The sequence below is a fragment of the Eublepharis macularius genome, chromosome 11 (genome assembly GCF_028583425.1).
Source record: "Eublepharis macularius isolate TG4126 chromosome 11, MPM_Emac_v1.0, whole genome shotgun sequence".
NCBI lineage: Eukaryota > Metazoa > Chordata > Lepidosauria > Squamata > Eublepharidae > Eublepharis > Eublepharis macularius.
In genome coordinates, this window is record NC_072800.1 from 10,607,748 (window position 1) to 10,631,990 (window position 24,243).

Sequence of the window (24,243 nt, forward strand, 5' to 3'; positions counted from 1 at the left end):
GAGAACGTGTTACTACTGGGGGAAAAACCCGTTTCTGGTCACCTTTGCAGGCCTGCATATGAGGAGGGTCTCAACTGACAGGCTGAGTGGCATGAAGTGAGGGGAGGTGGATTGATTCACATAGTCATCATCTGATGGCTGCTGCAACAGGAGACGGCTTGCAGGTTAGAATGGGCCAGTGTAGCTTTATCATAATAGGCAGAACTTTATCCCCAAAGGACATTACTATTGAGCCGAGTCAGTCCATACATTCAGATGCTTGTCACAGTGCAGAGAAATCAACTGATGTACATGCATGCACAATAATCATGGAAATCTACACAGGGTCTGCTTCCACTCTAGGCTAATGGTACACATTGGGAAAGCCAATGAGATAGTTTGTTCAGGCCTCTTGCCTGGCGATTGTGAGAGAATGGATGGTGTGGAGTCTGGATTTGCTTCAGTCCAGTAAGAACAGTATGTAACGAGATAACCATCACTGGTAAGATGACGAGGATGAAGAAAGATTAGAATAAAAGGACAGAACTCAAAAAACAGAGACAAAGAGAACAAAGAGAGACAGGAGCTGGTTTTGGCTTTCAGACTTTTGCATGTATGGATTTGCTTTTTAAGATGATCTCATAACTGGTCACACATGAAAATGTTAGACTGCAATTTGTTATTTGTAAAATCTTTTTTTTTTTTTTGCTGGCAAAGTGGTCATGTTTTCCAAATGCTCCTTTGGGCACAAGCATGTGGAGATGCTCAGTTAAAGTAAAGACGAGGCCATAATGAGCAGCATCCGAGATTCCTCCTCAAGTTGATGTTTCCATTCTATATTGATTTACTTATTTTTCATTCTTCTCACCGATGGGGACCCAAAGCAGCTTACATCATTCTCACCACCTCCACTCTATCCTCACAACCACAACAGCCCTGTGAGATACGTTAGGCTGAGAGCAGATAAATGACCCAGGGTCATCCAGCAAGCTTCCATGGCAGAGTGGCTATTTGAATCTGGATCTCCAAGATCCTAGTCTGACACTGTCAGGTGAGAGGACCCGGACAAAAATTTCCAAGAAAAAAGCCTTTGTTTTTGTTTGTGTATTTCAGAACTCTTGGTAAGTTTGAAGAAACTCATCAAAAACTTTTTTACAGAAGTGGCAGCAGGTTCAACCCTTCATCTTTCAATCTGGATTGCTCCTTAATCTTCCATCCGGTTCAAACAAGTACAGCAAAGTCAGGGCTAGGGCACACAGACCAGATAAGTTCCAAAACTGATCAATGCAAGAGACTAACTCATATTAATATATTAACACTGCTTAGCTCCAAAACTCATGCAGCTCCTGGATAACCTTTTCTCTTATTAAATAATAATTTATATCATATTTTTGAGAGTTCAAAACATTTCACATACAGTACCACCTGCAACCTTTTAACCATTCTGCAAGGCAAGTGTCTACAAATTATCCCCGTATTGTAGAAGGCCTGAGAGTGTGGCTAGGATAAGGCCAATTCTTGAGTTTATGACACAGTAGAGATTCAAATGACAGCCGCACTGGTTCATATCCCAATTAGCTATTGTGCTAAACTGGCTCCCAGACTACAACTCCCAGGGAGCAGTGCTTCAAGCTTAGTTGGTTATATATAGCATTAGATTTAAGAACATCAAATAAAACTAACATTTACCTGTGCAGTGACTGGAGTTTGGGTACTGTTGAGTGAACACACAGAATACTGTAAGAAAACCACAGCCTCTTGGCAGTTGGTAATGAATGGCTCAAGTTTCTGCAAGTGTAAGCACAAAAAACGAATAAAGCAGTTGCTAAAAAGAAGTACCACCTTCCACTACCTTGTTTCCCTGTTCCTAAGATGTAACCAAGGACTGTTCTTTGACAAAGAAGTGTTCTAAATTGCTGTGCAACCGTGAGATAGGGGTAATAGAAATGGGAAAGAGAAGAGGCTGCAGAGAGGAATTGGGACTAGTAAGTACGAACATGATCAGTGTACTCCACAAGGTATAAATCACCAAAACAACCCACTTTCTAGCTGTTGCAACTGCTTTCCACAGCATTAAAAAAGGAGAAAACCCAACATGCCAGTCACAAAAGTGTAACAGGCAGAGAGCAACACATGGCTGGATCCCATGTGACTGTCCCACGAGCAGAGGCGCTTCTTCCAGCAGAAGGGGCCAGAAGGCTCTTGTACTGGTGGAAAGCACCTCTGCTAGTAGAGAAGGTGTGGGATCCAACCCGCTGACCATATAACATAATTAGAGAACTCAGATGTTCCCTAAAGCTTAAAAAAGGGAATCTAGATTTTAAAATTACAGCAGAGACTCTTAAAACACTAAAACAAACATGTCATCAAGTAGAAGAAGCTGGACTTTCAAGTCAATGTTATATTAAACAGAGACTCTAAAGATTTCTGGGATCAGCAAGTGAAACACTACTGATTTCAGTACACAAAACATGAGTGAGTATAAAATGCTGTCATCGCAACCAATTTATGGTGACCCTCACAGGGTTTTCAAGGTAAGAAATGAATAGAGATGGTTTCCCAATGGTTTGCCATTGTCTGCCCCTGGACTTCCTTGGTGGTCTCCCATCCAAATACTAACCAGGACCAATCCTGCCTAGTTTCCAAGATCTGACAAGGTTGAGCTGGGCCATCCAGGTCAGGATGAACATAATATAGCACACGCAAATATACTTCCAGGACCAAGAGCTCAAAGGACTAGAATCATAGAATTGGAAGGGAACTCTAGGGTCATCTAGTCCAACCCCCTGCACAATGCAGGAAATTTACAAATACGCCTTCCTGACGGCTCCAGTGACCCCTGCTCCATGCCCAGAAGATGGCAAAACACCTCCAGGCTCCCTAGCCAAACTGGCCTGACCCCCAAGGTGGTAACTGACATTACCCAGGGCCAGGGCCAGATCGAGGGGGGGCAGGGGGGGTAGTCTGCCCCCAGCTCCGCCAGGGAGGGGGCGCCAGGAGCAGCTGCCAGCTGCTAGAGCGTGCAGGCGGCAGCATGGGCAGCCTCACAGCCCCCCGTGCTGCCTTTCGCCTGCCCTGCGGGACGGGGGGGGGGGGGCTTGCTGCGCACCCCCTGTCCTGCAGGGCAGGCAAAGGGCAGCACGACCACCCATGCAATTCACCTGCCCCGCAGGAGAGGGGACAGCCGGCCGCCCCCTGTCCTGCAGGGTAGGTGCATGGCACGGGCGGCTTCGCAGCCCACCGCGCTGCCTTTTGCCTGCCCTGCAGGACAGGGGGCGCATGGCAAGCCGGCCGCCCCCAGTCCTGAGGGGCAGGTGAAAGGCAGCGTGGGGGGCTGCGAAGCCGCCCGCGCCATGCACCTGCCCAGAAGCGAATGGCGCGGGTGGCCTCGCAGCCCCCCACGCTGCCTTTCACCTGCCCCTCAGGACAGGGGGTGGCCGGCTTGCCGCGTGCCCCCTGTCCTGCAGGGCAGGCAAAAAGGCAGCGTGGGGGGCTGCAAGGCCACCCGCGCCATTCGCCTGCGGAGAAGCGAATGGCGCGGGTGGCTTCCCAGCCCCACACGCTGCCTCCGGCGCCCCGTGTGATGATGTCACCAAAATGACGTCATCACGCCTTGCCGGGAATGTGTGCACTGAGCGCTCAAGCAAGGCCGGACTAGGGTTGCCCCGGGCGCTGGCAACCCTAGATCCGGCCCTGCCCTGGGCATGTAAGAAGGCCACAAGAACCAAGCACTGATGTAACCCATTCTGCCCTCCCCCTCATGATCTCCCAAGTTCACAGAATCAGCATTGCTGTCAGAGGCTATTTAGCCTCTGCTTAAAAACCTCCAAAGAAGGAGAGCCCACCGCCTCCCAAGGACACCTGTTCCACTGAGGGTCCACTCTAATTGTCAGGAAGTTCTTCCTAATGTTTAGCCAAAAGCTCTTTTGATTTAATTTCAAGCCATTGGTTCTAGTCTGAACTTCTGGGGGGCAGCGGAAAACAACTCTGCACCATCCTCTATATTGCAGCCCTGCAAGTACTTGAAGATGGTTATCATATCACCTCTCGGTCGTCTCCACTCCAGGCTAAACAGTCTGAGCTCCTTCAACCTTTCCTCACAGGACTTGGTCTCCAGACCCCTCACCATTTTGGTTGCCCTCTTCTGGACACGTTCCAGCTTGTCTATATCCTTCTTAAATTGTGGTGCCCAAAACTGAACACAAAACTCTAGGTGAGGTCTAACCAGAGCAGAGTAGAGCGACACCATCCCTTCTCATGATCTGGACACTTTGCTTCTGTTGATACAGCCCAAAACCGCATTCGCCTTTTTAGCTACCATATCACGTTGCTGACTCATGTTCAGTGTATGGTCTACTTAGACCCCGAGATCCTTTTTGCACATACTACTGCCAAGGCAAGTCTCCCCCATCCTATAATCACGCATTTGGTTTTTCCTTCCTAAATGCAGAACTTTGCATTTATCTCTGTTGAAATTCATTTTATTTGTTTTAGCCCAGTTTTCCAGCCTGTCAAGGATATTATGTGGAACCTTATCAAAAGTCTTATTGAAATCTGTAGGCTACATGTATGCACTTCAAATCTCTCTCTCTCTCTCTCTCTCTCTCTGTTTTTGTTTTACCAATTTACCTGTACTGTTAAAACTTGTTTACTTTTGTTTACTGTTGATAAAGTTGTTAAATCAAAAAATTGTTGAAAAACAAAAAATATCTAAAAAAGTCTTATTGAAATCAAGATAAACTATGTCTGTTCTATAGACTACACTATTTACTTCATTTATACTACAAACTTCTTCCCAATGGGGACCGAAGGTAGCATACAACATTCTCTTCTCCATTTTACCCTCCCAGCCCTGTGAGGCAGGTTAAGCTGAGTGTGTATCACCCGGCAAGCTTCCATGGCAGAGTGGGAAGTCGAAACTGAGTCTACCAGATCCTAGCCTGACACTCTAACCACTACACCACACTGGTTCTAAAATGTAGTTAACCGACTACTCAGCTGTTGATGAAAAGCGAGGCTTTCACTGAGAACCAGTATAGTAGAGTGGTTAGACTAGGATACGGCAGGCCCAGGTTTGAATCCCTGCTCTGCCATGGAAGCTTTCTGGGTGACCTTGGGCCAGTCACATATCTTCAGCCTAAGTTACCTCACAGAGTTATTGTAAAGATAAAATGGAGGATAGGAGAACAATGGTATTCCCCATTACTATGTATGGATGTGAAAGTTGGACTATAAAGAAAGCTGACAGGAAGAAAAATTGATTCATTTGAAATGAGGTGCTGGAGGAGAATCATGCAGATAAGTAAGTGCAGTTAAACACATGGCAGTTCAAAAACCTAAAAGCTTGGTGGTGGAAAAAAATGCACTCTTTTTTATTTATTTGAAACCAAGTTTTGTCTCAAGGCAAAACCCCAAAGTTGATAGAAAAAACAACTTCCCTCCACAGGGGCAGAGACAGAACTGAGGAAGAAGCACTCTCCCCTCCCCACTCACCCTCAAAAGGAAGAAAACTGGCATGGGCAGGGGAACACCTCATGTATTTTGGGAGGTTTTGCATACTCTGCAGCAAGCCTGCGCATGTGCAGTACCCTTGTGGAGGAGCACAGTGACCCTGGCGATGAACTGAAGTGGATTAAAAATATTTTATAAAGCATAATGAGAAATACCAGAAAATCTTGACTTACCCTTCGGAAACGTATCCAGTCATTGTGATTGTAGGGGAAAGTCCCATCAAACTCGGCTGTCAACTGGGTGCAGTCAATGTACCTAAGTAAGGCCTTCAGAGATGTGAGAACTTCACACTGTCAAACAGAATTAGCAGCTGAGTGCCCAGTTGGTAGTGTCATTTCTTATTCTGTCACACAACTCACCCTAAAATAGTTACAGGGTGCCTAAAACCATCTAGCAACAGACCCTTTCAGAAAAAACCAATAATAACCCTGAATTTTTCTTCTTATGTAAACACTCTCATTTACCAGATTCCCAGGAACATTGGGAATTTGTAACATTAAAGCAACTGGCATAGGCAAGAAAGCTCACTTGTGAAAAATAACTACCTATCTATTCATCCGCTCACCCGCCAACAAAGGGGGGCACAGGATTGGAGAGTGGTTGGGGGTAGGAGGCTTTCTTAACTGAACTTCCATCAGAGTATATGATCTTCAAAGCACTGTTATCAGCTGCTATCAAAAGAGCAGAATTCATTGGATGAAACGCGTATGTGCAAGAGCCAATACTCAAAGGTGGAAGAAGCAGAAGTTCACAGAGGATCAGAGACTTTAAAAACAAGCTGCTGCCCTTCACCTACGCAGCTTTATACATGCTACACATATAGATTCAGAAGTCAGTCCCATTTAATTTAACGGGATTGGCACCACAGCTTTTTGGATCAGTATGGAAGCAACTGCTGAGCCCAAAGGGAGTGGGGCAGTCAAGATACCCTGATAAGGAACTGGCATGGCAGTGTTAATTCCCTCTCTCTGAACAGAAGGCTTGCCCTTACAATGTGCACCCATGTTTGATTTATTTTATTCTTTAATGATCTTGGTGGTAGAAAGTGATGTCAAGTCACAGATGACTCGTAGAGGTCCTGTAGGGTTTTCAAGGCAATCATTCAGTGGTGCTGTGCCATTGCCTACCTCTGCTAGTGAATAGAGACTTGCTCGGTGGTCTCCCATCCAAGTGCTAACCAGGGCCAATCCTCTTTAGCTTCCAAGATCTGATGAGATCAGTCTACCCTGAGCTTATGTTATCCCTTTTCTTTATTTTTGCTGTTACATGTGTTCACAGTCTTTATTCAACTCCATTAGTTTTTACAGTGAAACACACTTCTTCCTGTAACCTTTTTTGGCTTCAAAAGCATTTGATTGAAATTCCGAGGGATTACACTGCTTGTGCCAGTGGGCCTTGTAAAATTTCAGGCAAATAGAAAAGGTTCCCATTTTCAGGCAATTAAAAATCTCACTTGTGTTGGGGTGAGGCAGGGGGAGGAAGGATGTTTGGTGCCCTAAACGGGCAGTGTAAGGAAGATGATCAGTCAAGCCTTGTACTCCTGTTAAAAGTCACTGAACTTTGGTTCAGGCTGTAAGTTGTTGGAGGCCTGGTTCCAGCCTAGCTAGAAAAAACATGCTGGCTTGTTTTTAAAACACCTGGAGGCCAGTGCCAGTTCCCAAGAGATTCAGCCTTCAGAGACTGGCTCTCACAGTTCCCATCTTCACCCTCCAATTTCACACAGCTAGCAATGCCGATTAAGCAAGTGAGCCCTGATTGGCTCTTGGTTGACAGGGTGCTGCCAGCAGGCCTGCAAAGATTGCTGCCTGGCACACACGTTTCTCTTCCTCTGACATCATACTTTTACCATCATGTGATCATTTAATTTTCCAGTCTAAAATAGTCATGATGGGTGTACTATGGAAGGTAATGTATTCTTTTTGGATATTGATTAGTCTCTATCAGAACGTGAACCACCTCTGGCTGCTCAGCCAGTTTCCCCTATGCCCTGGCTTCCAGAGTACCATGCAGTTTGCACCTCTAGCAAAACATGACCCACAATATTAATTATTATCCACTTTTAATAAATTCGATCTTTATTGTTTACCTGAAAAGCAATCTCTTTGTCAGGCTTAAAAGTAGATTCCTTATCAGTCAGTATCAGGGCACTGTGAATGGAGTGAGGAACTGCACCCTAAAGAAAGCAAACAAACCAAATGTGTTGGCACAGTCTAAGTGAGTCCCAAGGCAAGATAAGCCTTGATATCAGCTTATTGGTGATCATGAAACTAAACCTGATCTTGTAAAAATAAAAAAGAGCAGCAATCAGAAAGGAGGATACAGAATGGGAAAGCAGCCGACAGATCAATCCAGGTTCAGTTCAAGGTGCTGGTTTTGATCTTTAAAGCTCTTGATGGTTTAAGACCCCATACTTACTGGGCCACCTCTGACATTACGATCCCACAACAGCACTTCACCCTTCTCAACAGGTCTTACTTACTGCCACCCACCATAAACCTCCCTAAACTGGTTTGGGGTTTCACAGGCAGTTAAGGGCAGTCACAATATGCAACTTGTCTAACCTCTATTTATTAGGCAGAGAGCCCTAACCCAAATCCACACCAGATCCTCTCTCCTTTTAGCCCCCAGAAACCTTGCTTGATGGGGACTCCTGTTTTGATTCCCCATTTTGGTTCTAACATGGGCTAGAAAACGGAGTCTGCATCCTGCTGAAGTTAACAGCAGTGGCTCGTTATGCAGCAGCAGCCACGCCCAGCACAAGCCGTTAAGCAGCAATGGAATGCAGACCCGCTCCTCCCTAAAGCCCACCGCAGGCTGATTAAACCGGAGGGCCATTCTCCCCGTGGACTTTGGAGCCTCCTCCCTGAATAATCAGACCCTAATGAATGACCCAGGTCTCCAAGACAATGAGCAATGGACTGCTCCTAGCTAGTTCCTCCCCCTATCTTAGTGACTGTACAATACTTTGCAGCAGTTTCTCCAGGTACTGCCCCTGTCTGGGGCAGGTTCCTTGGAGAGACAAGCTGGTCTCTGTTGCTACACTCCTTCCTTATGCTCTCCACATCAGACCTCTGCAAGATTTCTACTCTCTGCAGGACAGGCCGTATGCTTTCATTTGCTCCCTCCCTTGTCTACTGTTTTGGTGTTAAGTGTTACTCCGTGCGTGCGTGCATTTGCAGGCGTGTTTGCCTCTCACCATTCCCCTGTTCTATCAGTTTCTCAATAAAGATTTTAATTTTATTCTGTCTTCTGCCTGCCTGTTTCTGGGATTCTCCCCAATTTGATATGAGGCACAGCCCAGATCAGAGACCTTGGTATACATAGGCAGGATCCCATCATTTACCCAGTTACGTGTGTCTGTACTTGACACACAGCAAAGGAGGACACTCCAACAGTCAAGGAGCACACACATGTAGACTATTTGGGTAACACCCTCTCTTCCCAGAGGTTCCACCAGACAGGCAACCAGCTCCCCATATTCACTACCTCTCAACCAGCTGCAGCTCAGGGATATTGGGGAAAGGGTACCACCATTATTTAATTAAATAAAGCCCATTGGTCATGACCAGAATGCTTGATGTTCATCTCTGTGTTTATTATACCTCAGTCCACAACTTCAAGCCAGCCAGGGTTAAAACAGAAACAAGAATAATTTCTGTTTACAAGACATTTAACACTGGAGTGAATGATTCAAACACATACATCTGTTGTTGTTGAGAGGTCCACATATAACTCCATAATCTTATAATAGTGGATGTTTATATCAGAACAGGTGTCCACAGCCAACTATCTCTCTGTTGCCTCTCCTCAGCAGCTTCCAACCCTTCTCCCCCTCTCACTAAGTGCCTTAATGGATTCTGACTGTCCCTAGCCCCAGCATTCTGCCAGCTCTCATTAGCTGTTCCCCAAGGCAGGCAGAGTTGGAACTATTCCTGTCCGTCACACTTACCATCCCCTCAGTTAGAGAGGTTAGATCTATGGCAGCTTGGGAAAGGGGTCGGATGAACCAGTTTTAATGCTGGTGAAAAGGAAAGGAAGGGTGCATTTGACTACTAAAAAAAACTGTGCTAGGGACTTGCAAGTACTAAGGCCATGTGGGATGTGGGCTGTAGTAGGAAGGAGAATTGGGTGAGGCTGAATCCAACCCAATGTATTTTTCTATAGTGACTTCATGTTTATGGAATGGGCTTAGGACCGGCCTGCCCATTGAGGCTGGCGAGGCCGCTGCATCAGGGCGCCAAGGCGCCGGAGGGACGCCAGCCCAGGGGCAGGGGTGTGCGCCATGGAGCTGCTGCCGCCGCCACCAGCCAGGAGCATGTGCTGGTGGCAGCAGCATGGGGCAGCTGAGTGGGCAGCCTCCCGTTCAGTTGCTCTGTGGGCCAGGCGCAGCCAGCGGCCAGGGCGGCCGGCTGTCCCTGGCCTGCAGAGCAACTGAACGGGAGGGCTGGAAGGTCCCCCATGCGCGCCAGCCCCTGCATGCAGTCTGGTGTGCACCCGCGCACACACAGAGGCAGCATTAAGCTGCTGCAGGTGCCGGTGACACTGGAGCCGACCCTGAATGGGCTGCACAGTGAAGAAATAGCTGTAAATATCCTTGCTGCTTTTTCAAAAATGGTGCAAAGCAAATCCCTGAGAGAACATATGGCTGAATTACTGTGATGCAAGGGAAAGGGTTATAAGGGTTTCTCCCCCAGCACCATGCTTCTTCTCCAAATTCTCCCAACTGTTGCATTTTGTTATCAAAAAGAACAATTTAAATATCTGGTCTGTGATAAGCCAAAATGAGCACAATCAAGCCAAAGTTAAGCACTCGAAAAAAATCACCCCAGTTTCAAGAGCTGCAATTAAAGCATGTACTTAAAGCTACTATCCTAAATGTAGCCTGCAGCAGCTGGACATAGGCATATATACATATGAGCTGTGCATGGCTTGGTATTGAGGTCACCACTCTGGTGTAGCTACCCTGTGTGCCCAGATCCACGTGCCTGCTGCTAAGATGCCAGCCATTGCTGCTGAGTCCTCTATAAGTACCAGGGCTAGCAGTGAACCAAGGAGAAGCCATCTTCCAGAGACAGCTTAACAGAGCAACTACCTTCCCGTTGGAGCCATGACCTGCAGGTGCTCCAGTCACGCAGCACTCGCATTTGATATACAGACCTTTGACGTGCAGATCAGGTCATAAAGGTCTTGCCTCTGATATGCAGAGCGTGATGGACTATCTAAAGATCCGATCAGTTCTCACACATCCTTCCTTACATTCCAAGATGTCGCCAACACCAAATGTTAAATAGTGCTCTAAACCAATATATCAATTGTGCCGATCACTAGCCGGTTGATCACACTAGTCCAGCACATCAATCGTTCTCTTTGTAAAAGTGCCTGGGAACCACTTTGGAGGCATGTAACCCCCTTGGGTCCTTCCCCCAGATAGGAACTGGCTATTTAAGAAGACCCTCGCGGGTTGCTTGGCGATATCTCGTCCCCACCCTGCCTCGTGTAGTGCAGGCATTACACTAGGTGATCTTTTCCTCTGCTGCTGAACTGTGCTTCTCAACGGACAAGTGAGTATTGCCCAAACAACAATCTTCCTGCTAATGCAACTGTCTCTACACTTTCCCACTTTTTATTTCCTAGTCTTATAATGAATGTGTGTGTGTTTCTTGTATTCTGTATACTCAAGTGAAGTCTTTGATTCATTGAAATATTAGTCTCCTCTCTTATTGGGCACATTCCAGGAACTCTGACCTTGGTATACACAGGTCATGATCCCTTAATATAAGCCTACTGTCTATTAATTCCCCATCTTTGAGGCAGTTTGGCTAACATATCCATATTTAGAAGTTGCACCATTATATTAGAAGGAGCCTCTTTACGGTCTGGAAAAAATATAAAAAATATCTGGGTGAAGGTATCCCCTCTTGGATGGTACCGTTTGAAGTGATCGATCCGAGAGCTATCTATAATGAAGAACAATGTTTACCATATAAAGAGATATTGATTATGGAACAAAAAATGATCAGAATCAAAACGGAGGAAGAGTTATCCTCCTGTTATGGATGGTTCCAATATAGACAGATTAGAGACCTTTACAACTCGGATTGTTCAAAAGGAGGAATCAAATGGAAAAACTCAGAGTTGGAAGAGACTATACTACAAGAAAGTAAAAAGAAGATATCTAAAATTTATAAAATACTTTTGAAGTGGTATACAGAGGATGAGACAGTCAAAGTACAGATGGTGAAGTGGGCAATTAACTGTCACAAAGAAATAACAATGGAGTCATGGGAATATTAATGGAAAACTACACTGAAGATTTCAACTTGTACCAGTATTAAAGAGAATGTCTATAAGATGATTTATAGATAGTATTTAACGCCTAAGAAAATTGTGCTTGGAAATGCAAATATGTCAGATAAATGCTGGAAATGTAAAAAGCATGAAGGATCATTGTATCATATGTGGTGGACGTGTGATGTAGCTAGACAGTACTGGGGAGATATTTTAGAAGTAATAAATGAGATTTTGCAGACCCAAATAAAGAAGAACCCAGAGCTATTGCTACTGAATTTAAGTATGGAAGATGTTCCTGTGCAATACAGAACATTACTATTCTACATGACGACGGCAGCAAGACTTTTATATGTGCAGAAATGGAAGGTGCAAGAAATACCAACTATTGTAGACTGGATATATAAATTGCTGTACATGGCAGAAATGGATAAAATGACAAGAAAGCTGAGAGATCAGAATCTGGCAGAATTCTTTACTGATTGGGGAAGACTGAAAACATATTTAGAGAAGAAGTGGGACGTGAAAGGGGAACTATGGCAATTCGAAAATTATTAAACAGGGTTAACATACCTGTAACTTATGTTCATCGAGTTCTTCTGTGCTGACACACATGGGACTGCGCAGGCGCAGGCCAGCCGCCGGAGAATTTTCTAGAGCTTCCATGGCTCCGAAGGGGCCGTTTGTCGCGCGCCTCAGCGACCGTTTTCCCGCCCAAACGGTCACGTGATCCTCCAGCGACCAACGGCCCCTTCCCTCAGTTCTCCCTTGCCGCCGCTTGACCAACACACTTCAGCCGTAACACCTTAAAAACACCAATATCCGTTACAGCCATCACAATACCGTGCATTGGAGTTCACAGCGGGGTAGGAGGGAGGGTTGTGTGTCAGCACAGAAGAACTCGATGAACATAAGTTACAGGTATGTTAACCCTGTTTTCATCTTCGTTCTTCTGTGCCTCCACACATGGGAGTGTACCAAGCTTCACACAATAAGGAAGGCGGGGGTGAAGTCCAACACAATTTTATTAAGCAAACAAGATCAACAATAAATAGATATGCATATATACATCTATGTAAAAATACTGTGTAAGGACACATAAATATTCAATATTTACATATATACACACCCCCAGGTACATATATACACACTTTCACTCAAGGGTACCCAACAGGCACGCCAAGAAAGTCATTCCAAAACTCCCTCAGGAAAAAAGGGAGTGTAAGACAGCCTTGGCCACAGATACATCCTGCTCCGCATTGACATCAACGGCGTAATGCCTGACAAAGGTGTCTGCAGAGGACCATGTGGCTGCTTTACAAATGTTAACCAGGGGCACCCCCCTGAGGAGTGCCGAAGAGGATGCTTGGGACCGCGTGGAGTGGGCTCTGACATGAAGCGGGCAAGCCACCCCTGCTAGGGAATAGGCCTTGCCAATGGCCGTCACAATCCACCTAGACAGGGTCTGTGAGGAAGCCCTGTTACCCTTGTCCTTGGCCCCAAAACATACAAACAGGTGAGGACAGGTGCGGAATCCCTTCGTCCTATCCAGGTAATAGGCTAGGGCCCTCTTCAAGTCTAGGGTATGGAGGGCCTTTTCCCCCTTAGAGGAGGGTTGCGGAAAGAATGCAGGCAGTGAGATATCCTGCGAGAGGTGGAAGGCGGACACCACCTTAGGCAGGAACCCAAGGCAGGGACGCAGGACCACCTTGTTGGGGTGAAACACAAGAAAGGGAGGGTCAGACCTCAGTGCAGACAGCTCACTGACCCTTCTGGCCGATGTGACGGCCACCAAGAATGCTACCTTATAGGATAGCATATCCAAGGGGCATGTAGCCATCGGTTCAAATGGAGGCAACATGAGACGTGAGAGCACCAAGGACAGCGACCACTGAGGCACTGGCGCTGACACAGGTGGGTAAAGATTGTACATGCCCTTAAGGAACTGGCGGGATTGTGGGTGAGAAAACACCGTAGCACCCTCAACTCGGGTGTGAACAGCTGATATCGCTGCCAGGTGGACCTTGAGGGAGGAAGCCTTCAAGCCCAGGCCACGCAAGTGGCACAAATACTCGAACACAACCCCCAAGGGACTGTTGTCAGGCACCACCCCTCTGGCAAGTGCCCAGAGCTCAAACCTGCGCCACTTGGCCGCATAAGCGCGCCTAGTGGATGGTCGACGAGCATTCAGGAGGACCCTCTGCACCTCGTCAGTAAAGCCTACCGGGGAGGAATGATCCGCCACGCCGTTAGGTGCAGCTTCCTGGGATCGTGGTGGACTAGGCTCCCGTTTAGGAGAAGGTCTTGCCGAGGGGGCAGACTCACATATGTCCGTTGGGACATTCGCAGGAGCTTCGGGAACCAAACCTGCCGTGGCCAGAAGGGGGCCACCAGGATGCAGTCCGTCCCGTCCTCCTCTATCTTGCACAGGACCCTGGGAATCAAGGGGAACGGAGGAAACATGTAGTGCAAGCCCTGCGTCCACGTAAACTGGAAGGCATCCCCAATAGAGAGGGGGTCGCTCCCTGCCCTGGAACAGAACGTGTGGGCCTTGGTGGTCGCCGCAGTGGCGAACACATCTATCACTGGATGACCCCACATCTGGAAGATCGGCCCAACGCACTCTACGTTCAGTTCCCACTCGTGTTCCAGTAAAGGGACCCTGCTGAGGGCATCTGCCCGGGCATTGTCCGACCCAGCCACGTGTATAGCACGGAGCGACACGCCGTTCTTGATAGCCCACTGCCAAGTGAGTGTGGCTTCCCGGCACAGGGCCATGGACACTGTGCCCCCCTGCTGATTCACGTAGTACCTGGCAGTCGTGTTGTCCGTCTGCACCAAGACATGACGATTTCTCAGCAGTGCTGTAAGAGACACAAGTGCGAAACGAATGGCCCTTAGTTCAAGCACATTGATATGGAGGGTCTTTTCCCTGTCAGACCAGACATCTTGCACCGACACATCACCACAGTAAGCCCCCCATCCCAACAGAGAGGCATCAGTGGTAACCGTGATATCATGGTGTTGATACCCGAAAGGGGTCCCTCTAAACAAGTTGTCGTCAGACAGCCACCAGTCCAAGGAGGAGAGGATGACCCTCGGGATAGAGAATTTGAGGGACGGAGGGTGCAGTAGAGCATCATACCTCCGCACAAACCAGTTCTGTAGAGGGCGCATACGCAGCCTAGCGAAAGGCACCACAGAGGTGGCCGCTGCCATATGCCCTAGTAAGCACTGGATAGTGCGCACAGACTGGAACCGGTTCTTTTTAAACATGGACACTAGACCCCTTAGGGACCGAGCCCTCTCCAAGGGGAGCAGGGCCTTACCCTCCACAGAGTCTAAAAGTGCACCAATGTAGGACACCTTGCAGCTGGGCACCAGCTTGGATTTCTCCAAGTTCACCAGGAGCCCCAGGCGTTGGCAAGTGCTAAGTACCAAGCCAATGTCCTGCACCAGCCTAGACTCTGATTCAGCCACGATGAGCCAGTCATCGAGGTACGGAAAGATGGTACAGCCTTCTTCCCGTAGGAAGGAAACCACAGGGGCCACACATTTAGTGAACACTCGTGGGGCAGTGGACAGGCCAAAGGGGAGCACCTTATACCGGAAAACCCGTTGCCGGTAAACAAAGCTCAGGTACTTCCTGTGCTCCTTCCGTATGCCCACGTGAAAGTATGCGTCTTTTAAGTCAAGAACCGCAAACCAATCCCCCTGTTTCAGCAAGGCGATCACAGCCGCCAACGTTACCATTTTGAATTTGGTCACCTTGAGGAAGGCATTAAGGCCCCTCAGATCCAAGATGGGACGTAAGCCCCCATCCTTCTTAGGGACCAGGAAGAACCTAGAGAAGAATCCCTTTACAGAGTCCTCATAGGGCAATTCTTCCACAGTACCTTTGGCCAAGAGCGACACGATCTCCGCATCCAGCTCGGCCATAGTGTTATTGACAGCTGTCAGGGGTGAACTGCATCTAGGCAGCTCAACGAACTCCAGCCCGTATCCCAGTTCAACAATAGTTAAGACCCATGAGTCAGATGTTATTGACTCCCACTCAGAGAGGAGTGGACTAAGTCTGTCCGAAAAGTTCGGGGATACGGCTGGCGCGACCCGTCAGTACTGCCTCCCGGCGCCCTGCTGGTCTTTCTGCTGGGCCGGTTGCTGTGCCTGACGAGGCTTGAAGGGCCGACGCCTCCTCTGCTGTTGTACGGGAGGGTAAGGCCGCTGCTGGTAGGCAGGATACTGATGGTAGCCCGGCCGCTGCTGTTGGTATCTGCCCTGGTAGTGGTAAGGGCCAGATCGGGGAGCGTACCGTGACCTGGAGGAGGGCTTGTCCGCTGGAGCCAGACCCAAAGACCGCGCCGTCTGCCGGTCCTCTTTCTTTTTCTTCAGGGTCTCGTCGGTCGCTTTGGAAAAGAGCGAGTCCCCCTCAAATGGCATGCTCTCCACTCTGGAACGCACCTCTTGGGACAGGGCCGTAGACCGCAACCAGGAGTGGCGCCTGAGGACCACCGCCGAAGCCATTCCTCTAGCAGCAGTGTCAGCAGCGTGGCTTCCAGCGTTCATCTGCTGCTTAGACAGCCTCACAGCCTCTGTCTGCAGCAGGGACACCACAGCCTTCTGCTCAGGAGGGAGGTCTCGCGTATAGGATGCCAACTTCTCCCAGAGGTACAGCTGGTACCCTGCCATGATGGTCTGATAGTTGGCAATCCTCAGACCTAGGGAAGAAACAATGTATTGGCGCCTGCCCATGGCATCCAGTTTCTTGCCTTCCTTATCAGCAGGTACCGAGGAGTGACCCGATCGCCTGGGGTTGAACTCCTCTGTGACCAAGGAGGAAGGTGGAGGGTGTTTCACCAGCGCCGGCCAGGTACCCTGCTTGATCTTATAGAGCTGCTCAATCCTCTTGGATGTTGGAGGTTGATCGCAGGGCACCTGCCACACCTTCTCCACGATTTCCTCAAGACCCTCGAGCATGGGGAAGCCAACATATGCTGGGTTGTCTCCATAAATGCGCTTGAGGAGCTTGTCCTTGGTCTGGGGAACCGCCGAGGAGATGTCCATCTCGAGAGCCTTGGCCATCCTCGCCATCTGGTCGGCGTAGATGCGGAGGTCCTCGAATGGCGAGTCCGCAGATGGTACAAGCTCTTCAGCTGGCGATGGTTCGGACCAGGACTCCGACTGGTAGCCAAAGCTCTCCACATCCTCCTCATCGGAACCGAGCTGGGATTCCGGGACCTGGTGCGGAGGGGGAGCCCACGTCGACCTCGATGTCGAAGGCCTCGGTTCCGACACGGAGAAACCTGCAGGTGCCCCTTCCCACTGGCAATGGTATGGCGAGGGGAGGTAGGAGGCCTGTCGATGTCGGGACGCGGTGGACCGGACCGATCGGACACTGTCCCCAGACCGACGTCGCTCACGACCGGCAGCTGGTGGAGACGGACGGGCAGGCGACGGACGGCTCCGACGAGGAGACGGGCTCGGTTCCAGCGTCGGCGACCGAAGAGCAGGCGATGTTCGGATCCGACGGCGCGGGCTCGGCTCCGGTCCCGAAGAGAATTCTGCAGGCACCGTCTCGAAGGCCATCGGATCCGGCACCGGCACGGAGATGTCCTCTGGCTCCGGTGAATCCAGATGAGGGGAAGGCGTGTGAGGAAGCACGATGACCTCTTCCTGGGGAGCGGGATGTGGCGACCGGTGATGTTTGGTCTTCTTCTTCTTCTTCGCCGGTTCCGAAGAAGACCTCGGAACCGACGCGCTCCTCGCCTTCGAAGGGGACCTCGGCCTCGATCTCTTAGATTTTACCGGAATCGACCCGGTCGTCGGTTCCGATCGGGGACTCGGTAGACGGATCCTCGGTTCCGATGTCGGTCTCGGATCCGACCTGGTGGAAGATGCGCTACGGGGCGGCCGCACCGGTCCCTGCGCTGGAGAGGCCGTTCTCGACGCCGAGGCACTCGGGGGACGCGGTTTCGACCCCGACCTCGCGGAGGCCACTGAGCCAGCTCCGGAATGCCGTTCGGCAGAGGGGCTAGGGCCGGCCTTGGAGGAGGGCAACGGGGCGCCTCCGGACATGACCTTCTGCCACAGGGAGGAGTTAAGACGGGCCTTGCGCTCCTGTCGGGCCTTGCTGGTGAAGCCCTGGCAAATCTTACAGGCCGTTACATTATGGGTCTCCCCCAAACAGAACAGGCACAGTTCATGGCCATCGGTCTTGGCCATTTTAGTGTGGCATTGGAGGCAATGCTTGAAGAGAGCCTTTGAGGCCATCTTCAGGGGCACGCAAAAGGAAGGTCAACAAACAGTCCGAGTCAAATTACCGAGTCCACAACAAAGTCCAAACGAGATCCGAAGAATAGTCGAGGTCACGAAGTCCGAAGTCAAAAGCCAAACAATCAGTCAGAATAAAGCACGAAGCACAAAAGCACAGAGCAACGAAGCTCACGTTCTCTCCAAGCGGCGGCAAGAAGAGAACTGAGGGAAGGGGCCGTTGGTCGCTGGAGGATCACGTGACCGTTTGGGCGGGAAAACGGTCGCTGAGGCGCGCGACAAACGGCCCCTTCGGAGCCATGGAAGCTCTAGAAAATTCTCCGGCGGCTGGCCTGCGCCTGCGCAGTCCCATGTGTGGAGGCACAGAAGAACGAAGATGAAGAATGGGTTTCTTTTTATTGGAAGAGATGGAATCTTTACCATATGGAGTGAAGTATTAGCTAATTGTTAGCTTAAATTTAAGTGGATATGGAGTTAATAGATATTGGTAAAATTAATAAAGTAGATATTTTATTTAATTGTTAGCTTAAATTTAAATATATCTGAAGTTAACAGATAGTAATAGATAACAGATTTTAAGTTAGTAATAATAGATCTGAAGCTAACAGATAGAGTTTAGCTTAACAAAGCAGAATGTAAACATGATATAATGAGTTATAGAAAAAGGGGATAGATTAGGAATAGATTAAGATATAGGGTTGGAAAGCTGTTGGAAGTCCTGAAAAAGGGGGGAGGGAAAGGGTGGGGGAAAATGATATTGAGATGTTATTTGAAAGTTGTATGTATTAATATTCTCACCTAATAATTTTTTTTTCAAAAAATATATATATCCATATTTAGGAGTAAATCAACTGAATGCAGTGAAACTCATTTCTAAGTAAATATACATAAGATTATTCCTCTCTACTTTTATTTTATTTTTATTTATTTATTTATTTATTTTTATTCCACTCTCCCCTCATTTCCAACAGGCTCAGGGCGGATTACAGATACATAGAGGTTAAAATATATAAAACAGTTATTATAAATTAGCAACCCTTAAAACATCCAAATTTACAGAGTTTAAAATACATATATAAACATCAACATAGCAGCACAAAGTTCCACTGACCAAACTTGGATCATCTTCAGAGCATATATATATAAATGTTACACTTTTGAAATATATAATAACATAAAGAATCATTTATAGGGCTGCCAAGACTCCACTGGAGCAGCGGATTCCCTGCTCCCAGCTCTCATTTTCCACCACTAGGCCAACAGCATGTCACTACTTCTGTGAAAAATCCAAAAGTGATGTCATTCCTCTTTAAGAATCCCCAGAAGTGATGTCACACCATCACTGACAGTACCTCCACCATATACCCGTACCCCATTGATTTCTCAATGGGGAAATCATTTATTATCATTATTGAAGAAATTGCAGAGATAATGAATGGGAAAAGATCTCCAATTTATTTTCAGTTATGACACACAATGAATATTTTACTAGTATCATATGAAATAATATAAGGAATAAAGCTGAATCGGAGAGAATAAAAAATGTGGGCACTCTTTAAAATGGACTTATATTGTATATACAATATTGTTGCAAACTGATTGTGTTGTGCAGGGTTTTGTGCTTAAATGGCAGATATGGATTTAAGAGAAAACTGTAAATGTATCAGTGATATCTTACTCTGTTTATCTCAGATTTATGCTGACTCTTCAGAGATCTTTGTTGGAAGTGCCAAGTGAGTAAATCTGATTTTTGCACATTTGGGGGAATTTTCTAAAAAATACAAGAATATTGGCATAGGATAATAAAACCATATTTATGAGATGACAAAGAATTTACTAGATGTCAGACTGTAACCTATTATTAGGTTACCTGGGAAGATTAGGCACAGAAAATGATTTAGAAATTATTTTATATATACTTCCTGCAGTGAAGCTGTGCAAAGCCAGTTTACAGATTAGTTTCAAAGAATCTGGAAGATTGCTTTCATGATTGTTTTCATTGTTTCATGATTGATTTTATTGAACCAGCTTGGTGTAATGGTTAAGAGTGGTAGGACTCTAATCTGGAGAACTGGGCTTGATTCCCCACTCCTCCACTTGAAGCCAGCTGGGTGACCTTGGGCTAGTCACAGCTCTCTGGAGCTCTCTCAGCCATGGTGACTGTTGTGAGAATAATAATAGCACACTTTGTAAACCAATCTGAGTGGGTGTTAAGTTGGCCTGAAGGGCACTATATAAATTGAATGTTATTAGTATTATTATTTATGATAAAATTTATTGTGCAACATTCAAAATTACATTTTACATTATTGAAACTAATCGGTTGGCCATGTTCTGAAATAGCAGGTTTCAAGATGGAGCTCAGCCTTACCTGTCTTTTGATTTGATAGGATTATGAGTTGTATGTTATTTGCTCCTTTTCTTTACTGTTGATTTTGAATTAAAATGAAGTTATATTACAAAATAATACAAGGGGTATAATTGTCCCGCATTAGAGATATCTCTCTGTCTGCTGAAAGCATTAAGATTTAAAAGTACCTGAATTTCGTTGCATCATCTTCAAAGTCTTAATCAAAAGACAACATTGAGCGTTATTTGAAGCTTAAGATAATGTTGCTATTATTTTTAAAGATCACATTCAAAAGCTCTCCTGCTCCCCGCTCATTCACTAGGATTTGTAGGGAGTCAAAATATATTTCTTTTGTATATGATGTTACGCAACTTATAAAACCTAAATGTTTTCAACATACTTATTTCTTGAAGTAGGGGGAAGGGTTAGGCTTCTCACCCGAAGATCGAGTGTCTGTGCAGAAGCGGGGGGGGGGGGGGGCACAGCAGCAGCAAAGAGGCTTACCCAAAAGCCTGTTGCTTTAGTTAAACCCACCACTTCAGAAGAAAATTCACAAAACAAACATTTTTGAAGGAAATGCCTCATTCCCTCCATGCAGGCTTTAGTTTAATGTGAATTACAATTAAAAATCCTTTCAAAGAAGGAGTTGGTGTAGGGAAAAATGCCAGATCCTCACAAAGAAAGGCACGATAATAACAGCATTATCTAATTCCTCACTTCCACTACTTTCAGAAGAGGCCAAAACCTTGTTAAAACCTGGTGCCAACACAAACTGTCACATTTCCAGAACTTAATTCTACATCTCGTGAGGACATGTTTTCCCACAAGACGTGCTTGTTATATTCAAGTGCACGGAAAACACTGAATTCCGTTTAACAAAATTAATGTATCAATGTGAATTCAATAAAAATTGACCTCCTGCCGTTTTAATTCAGCCACTTGAAAGTGGTACACCTGCTAGATATGCCAGGCTTGCATGTACTTCTCTTGGTGTGCTGAGAATGGAGTTTTCACTCTGACTTCAATTAGTCACAATGCAGCCACATCTTGACTGAGGTTCCCAGTAGCGGTGAATCTTAAGCTTGAGTTAGGTTGCTCACTGCACAAGGAGAACTGAGAAGCAGCAGGAAAAAAAGAAGGAAGGGAAGGAGCAGGCCTGATGCCCAGGACTTTTTGCCCATCGTTACAAACAAACTAGGTTTTTTCCATAATGTCTGATTAGATACTTTTTCAGTGCATATTTCTCCCAAGCCTTTTGAAATGCTAGAGGCATGTATGGGGAAGAATGTTATCCATACCTTGTGACTTTATTGGGTAGGTTATGGCTTTTGAAAAATGTGCAATGCCCAAAGCCTGCAGACAGACAGAATCCATAGTTGCAGAATATGCAAGCTCCCGGCCTAAAAATATTTACTTGAGAGGAAGCCAATTAAAATTAGGTGTGCTTACAGTTATCCTCATTTTAACTGCCATCAGCACCTAAATTTCTTGAAGTTGCACAACATCACAGTGAGACAAACAGATCAGGATCAGAAATGAGCAACAGAAAACGTACTAGCTTCAAGGAAAGAAATCCCATTCATTGTTCCTGGACAGACAAGCACATACCAATGTCTTATTATTAGAAAAAACGTCTGTGTTTTAGTCCGATATTAAACACTGCATTGTCACTACTTACACTCACCTGCAAAGCTGCCAAGGCTTTGAAAAAGGTAGGTACATTCTGACTTTTGCGAGCGTCCACTAAAACGAGCAGTCCCAAAGCGCGGACCTCCTTTCTACAACAAAAAGACCAGACATTTCTGAAAATTATACCAGCTAAAGGATTTAAGCGGCCAAATAAAAGTGACATACTGGACCCTACTGCGCACCAAGAAATATTAAAAAACAGGAATGTGGATATAAACACCCAGAAACCTGGACATAAAACCAGACTTTATTGACAATGGAGAGTGGCAAACCATTTCCATTGTTACAAATGAAATTGGAATGTTTAAGGTTGTATTTAAAACAACCTTTATTTTTTTTTTAGTGCTGATTCTGTCTTTATTCATTTGGTTCCCCACCACCACCAACAACAAAAATACAATACATTGTTTAAAAGTTGTTGAAATTGCTCTGGGGATAGGATCACAATGGCACAGACACCAGCCAAACAGCACTTCTGCTGTAAACCCTCTACAGAAGTGAGCAATTAAAAAGAAGACAGAAATGGGTGAGCAGAGGGTTTCGTTAGCGGTGGATCTGGATGGAACGATATAAGGAACTTGGTGCTGATGACATAATCACCAATTAAAATGATGTTCGCTGTAGGCTGAACACATACAAAGGAGGGCAAGATTGCTGTGCCTTTAATACTATGGGAGAAGAAGGAATTCCAGTTATTTTCCTCACCCCTGTGTGAAAAGCTGAACTTCTTGAAACCCTGTCTCCTAAACAGCTATTAAAAAGATGGAAGCATCCTTTTCTTCACTAAATGCAGTCACCCAATCTAACAGTAACTTTCAAGGATTCATGCAAAGCTACACATGCTGTTTCTAATTACTTTTTTGGTCCATTTGTGTCATTTCGGTTGGCCCTAACAAAAAGTATAACATAGATTTTGCTTTTGTTTTTAGATTTCAGGCAAAGATGGTTGCAAAAACAATTTTGATCACAAAAAAGCACATCTAAAGAATACGACTACGTTAAGTCTCCAAAAAACTAACAAATGTGGGAGGGGGACCCAAGAGATTCAAGAAGGCCACTCTGCAACAGGGCCTGCAACAAAAAATGTTCTTGCCTGGGTGGCAACTCTCCACGCCTGCCTACAAGACAGTGCCGCCAGCGTGCCCCTCTCCACACACAAATTCCCATTTTTGCAAGTTTAAAATACTGAAGATACCACATTGGTACTGTATGCTGGAACTCTTGGCTATTTATAATGGGATTCTTCCTGCATTACAAGCTGTGGGACTTGGGATCTTGGTTGTGATGGAAGGCTTTGAAGATGGAAAGTACCTCCACAGGACTAGTATTAACCTTGCTGCGTAATCCACCTTGGGTCTCTGTCAGCAAGGTGGACTATAAATATCATGGATGGATGGATGGAATTGTAACAGCTGCTTCTTTTTCATACCTGGGGATGTTGTGGAAATAGATCAGAAGTCGAGTAAGCTCCTGGATTCTGGAAAGCTCACTTAACCACACACCATTTTTAATGCAGACCTGCACAACAGCTCTTCCACCACGGTCCCTGTTTCCTAAGCAGAAATTATAAATTAATGGGGAATCCTGTATAATAATTTCCCACACCTCCAAGTCTGCTTGCCTCCTGATTCTGCTCCCAAACCACCTTGCCAGCATAGGCAAGAGCATACCCTCTTTTAAAAGCTTAGGGTGACATCAGAATGGGATTTGTGACATCAGCGAGCCCTTACACCAATCCCTGACATTCCACTCAGACATAAAGAAATATGTAGTAAGAATGGGATTGATGTACTGGCTGCTGATGCCACAAATGGGCCAGTCGTGAGGACTTCCTTGTAGGCACACGGTTAGCTGGTGCCTTGGCAACGGGAAGCCCTCCCTGCTTCCACTGGTTCTCCTCGACTGGTGACTGTGGCTCCTCAGGCACTTCCTCTGAGGACTCCGAGCCCAAGCCACTGAGCTGTTCAGAGGGGGTCAAGGCTCCAAGCTCATCTCTGAATATCCACCTGGGAGCTTAATCAGAAAGGATGTACATACACATCCCATGGTCCATCCCCCCACCCCTCTTTTTTTTAGTAGAAAATCAACTCTACGAGGTGACTGCATGTATTGTTTGAATAGAGCGTAAATGCCCGTGCAGATGATCAGAGGTGAGG

At 46.6% G+C, this 24,243-nt stretch overlaps 1 protein-coding gene across 1 annotated transcript in view; it reads right to left on the reverse strand.

Annotated features, from left to right (window-relative positions):
- PLEKHG4B (pleckstrin homology and RhoGEF domain containing G4B) overlaps positions 1 to 24,243 on the reverse strand; it is a 103,072-nt gene that overhangs the window by 57,395 nt on the left and 21,434 nt on the right. The window contains exons 5-9 of the mRNA XM_054991717.1: positions 23,517 to 23,640; positions 22,083 to 22,176; positions 7,577 to 7,663; positions 5,664 to 5,780; positions 1,669 to 1,767 (exon numbers count right to left, since the gene is read on the reverse strand). Coding sequence (XP_054847692.1) covers positions 1,669 to 1,767; positions 5,664 to 5,780; positions 7,577 to 7,663; positions 22,083 to 22,176; positions 23,517 to 23,640 — 521 coding nt within the window. The remainder of the gene's footprint in view (positions 1 to 1,668; positions 1,768 to 5,663; positions 5,781 to 7,576; positions 7,664 to 22,082; positions 22,177 to 23,516; positions 23,641 to 24,243) is intronic.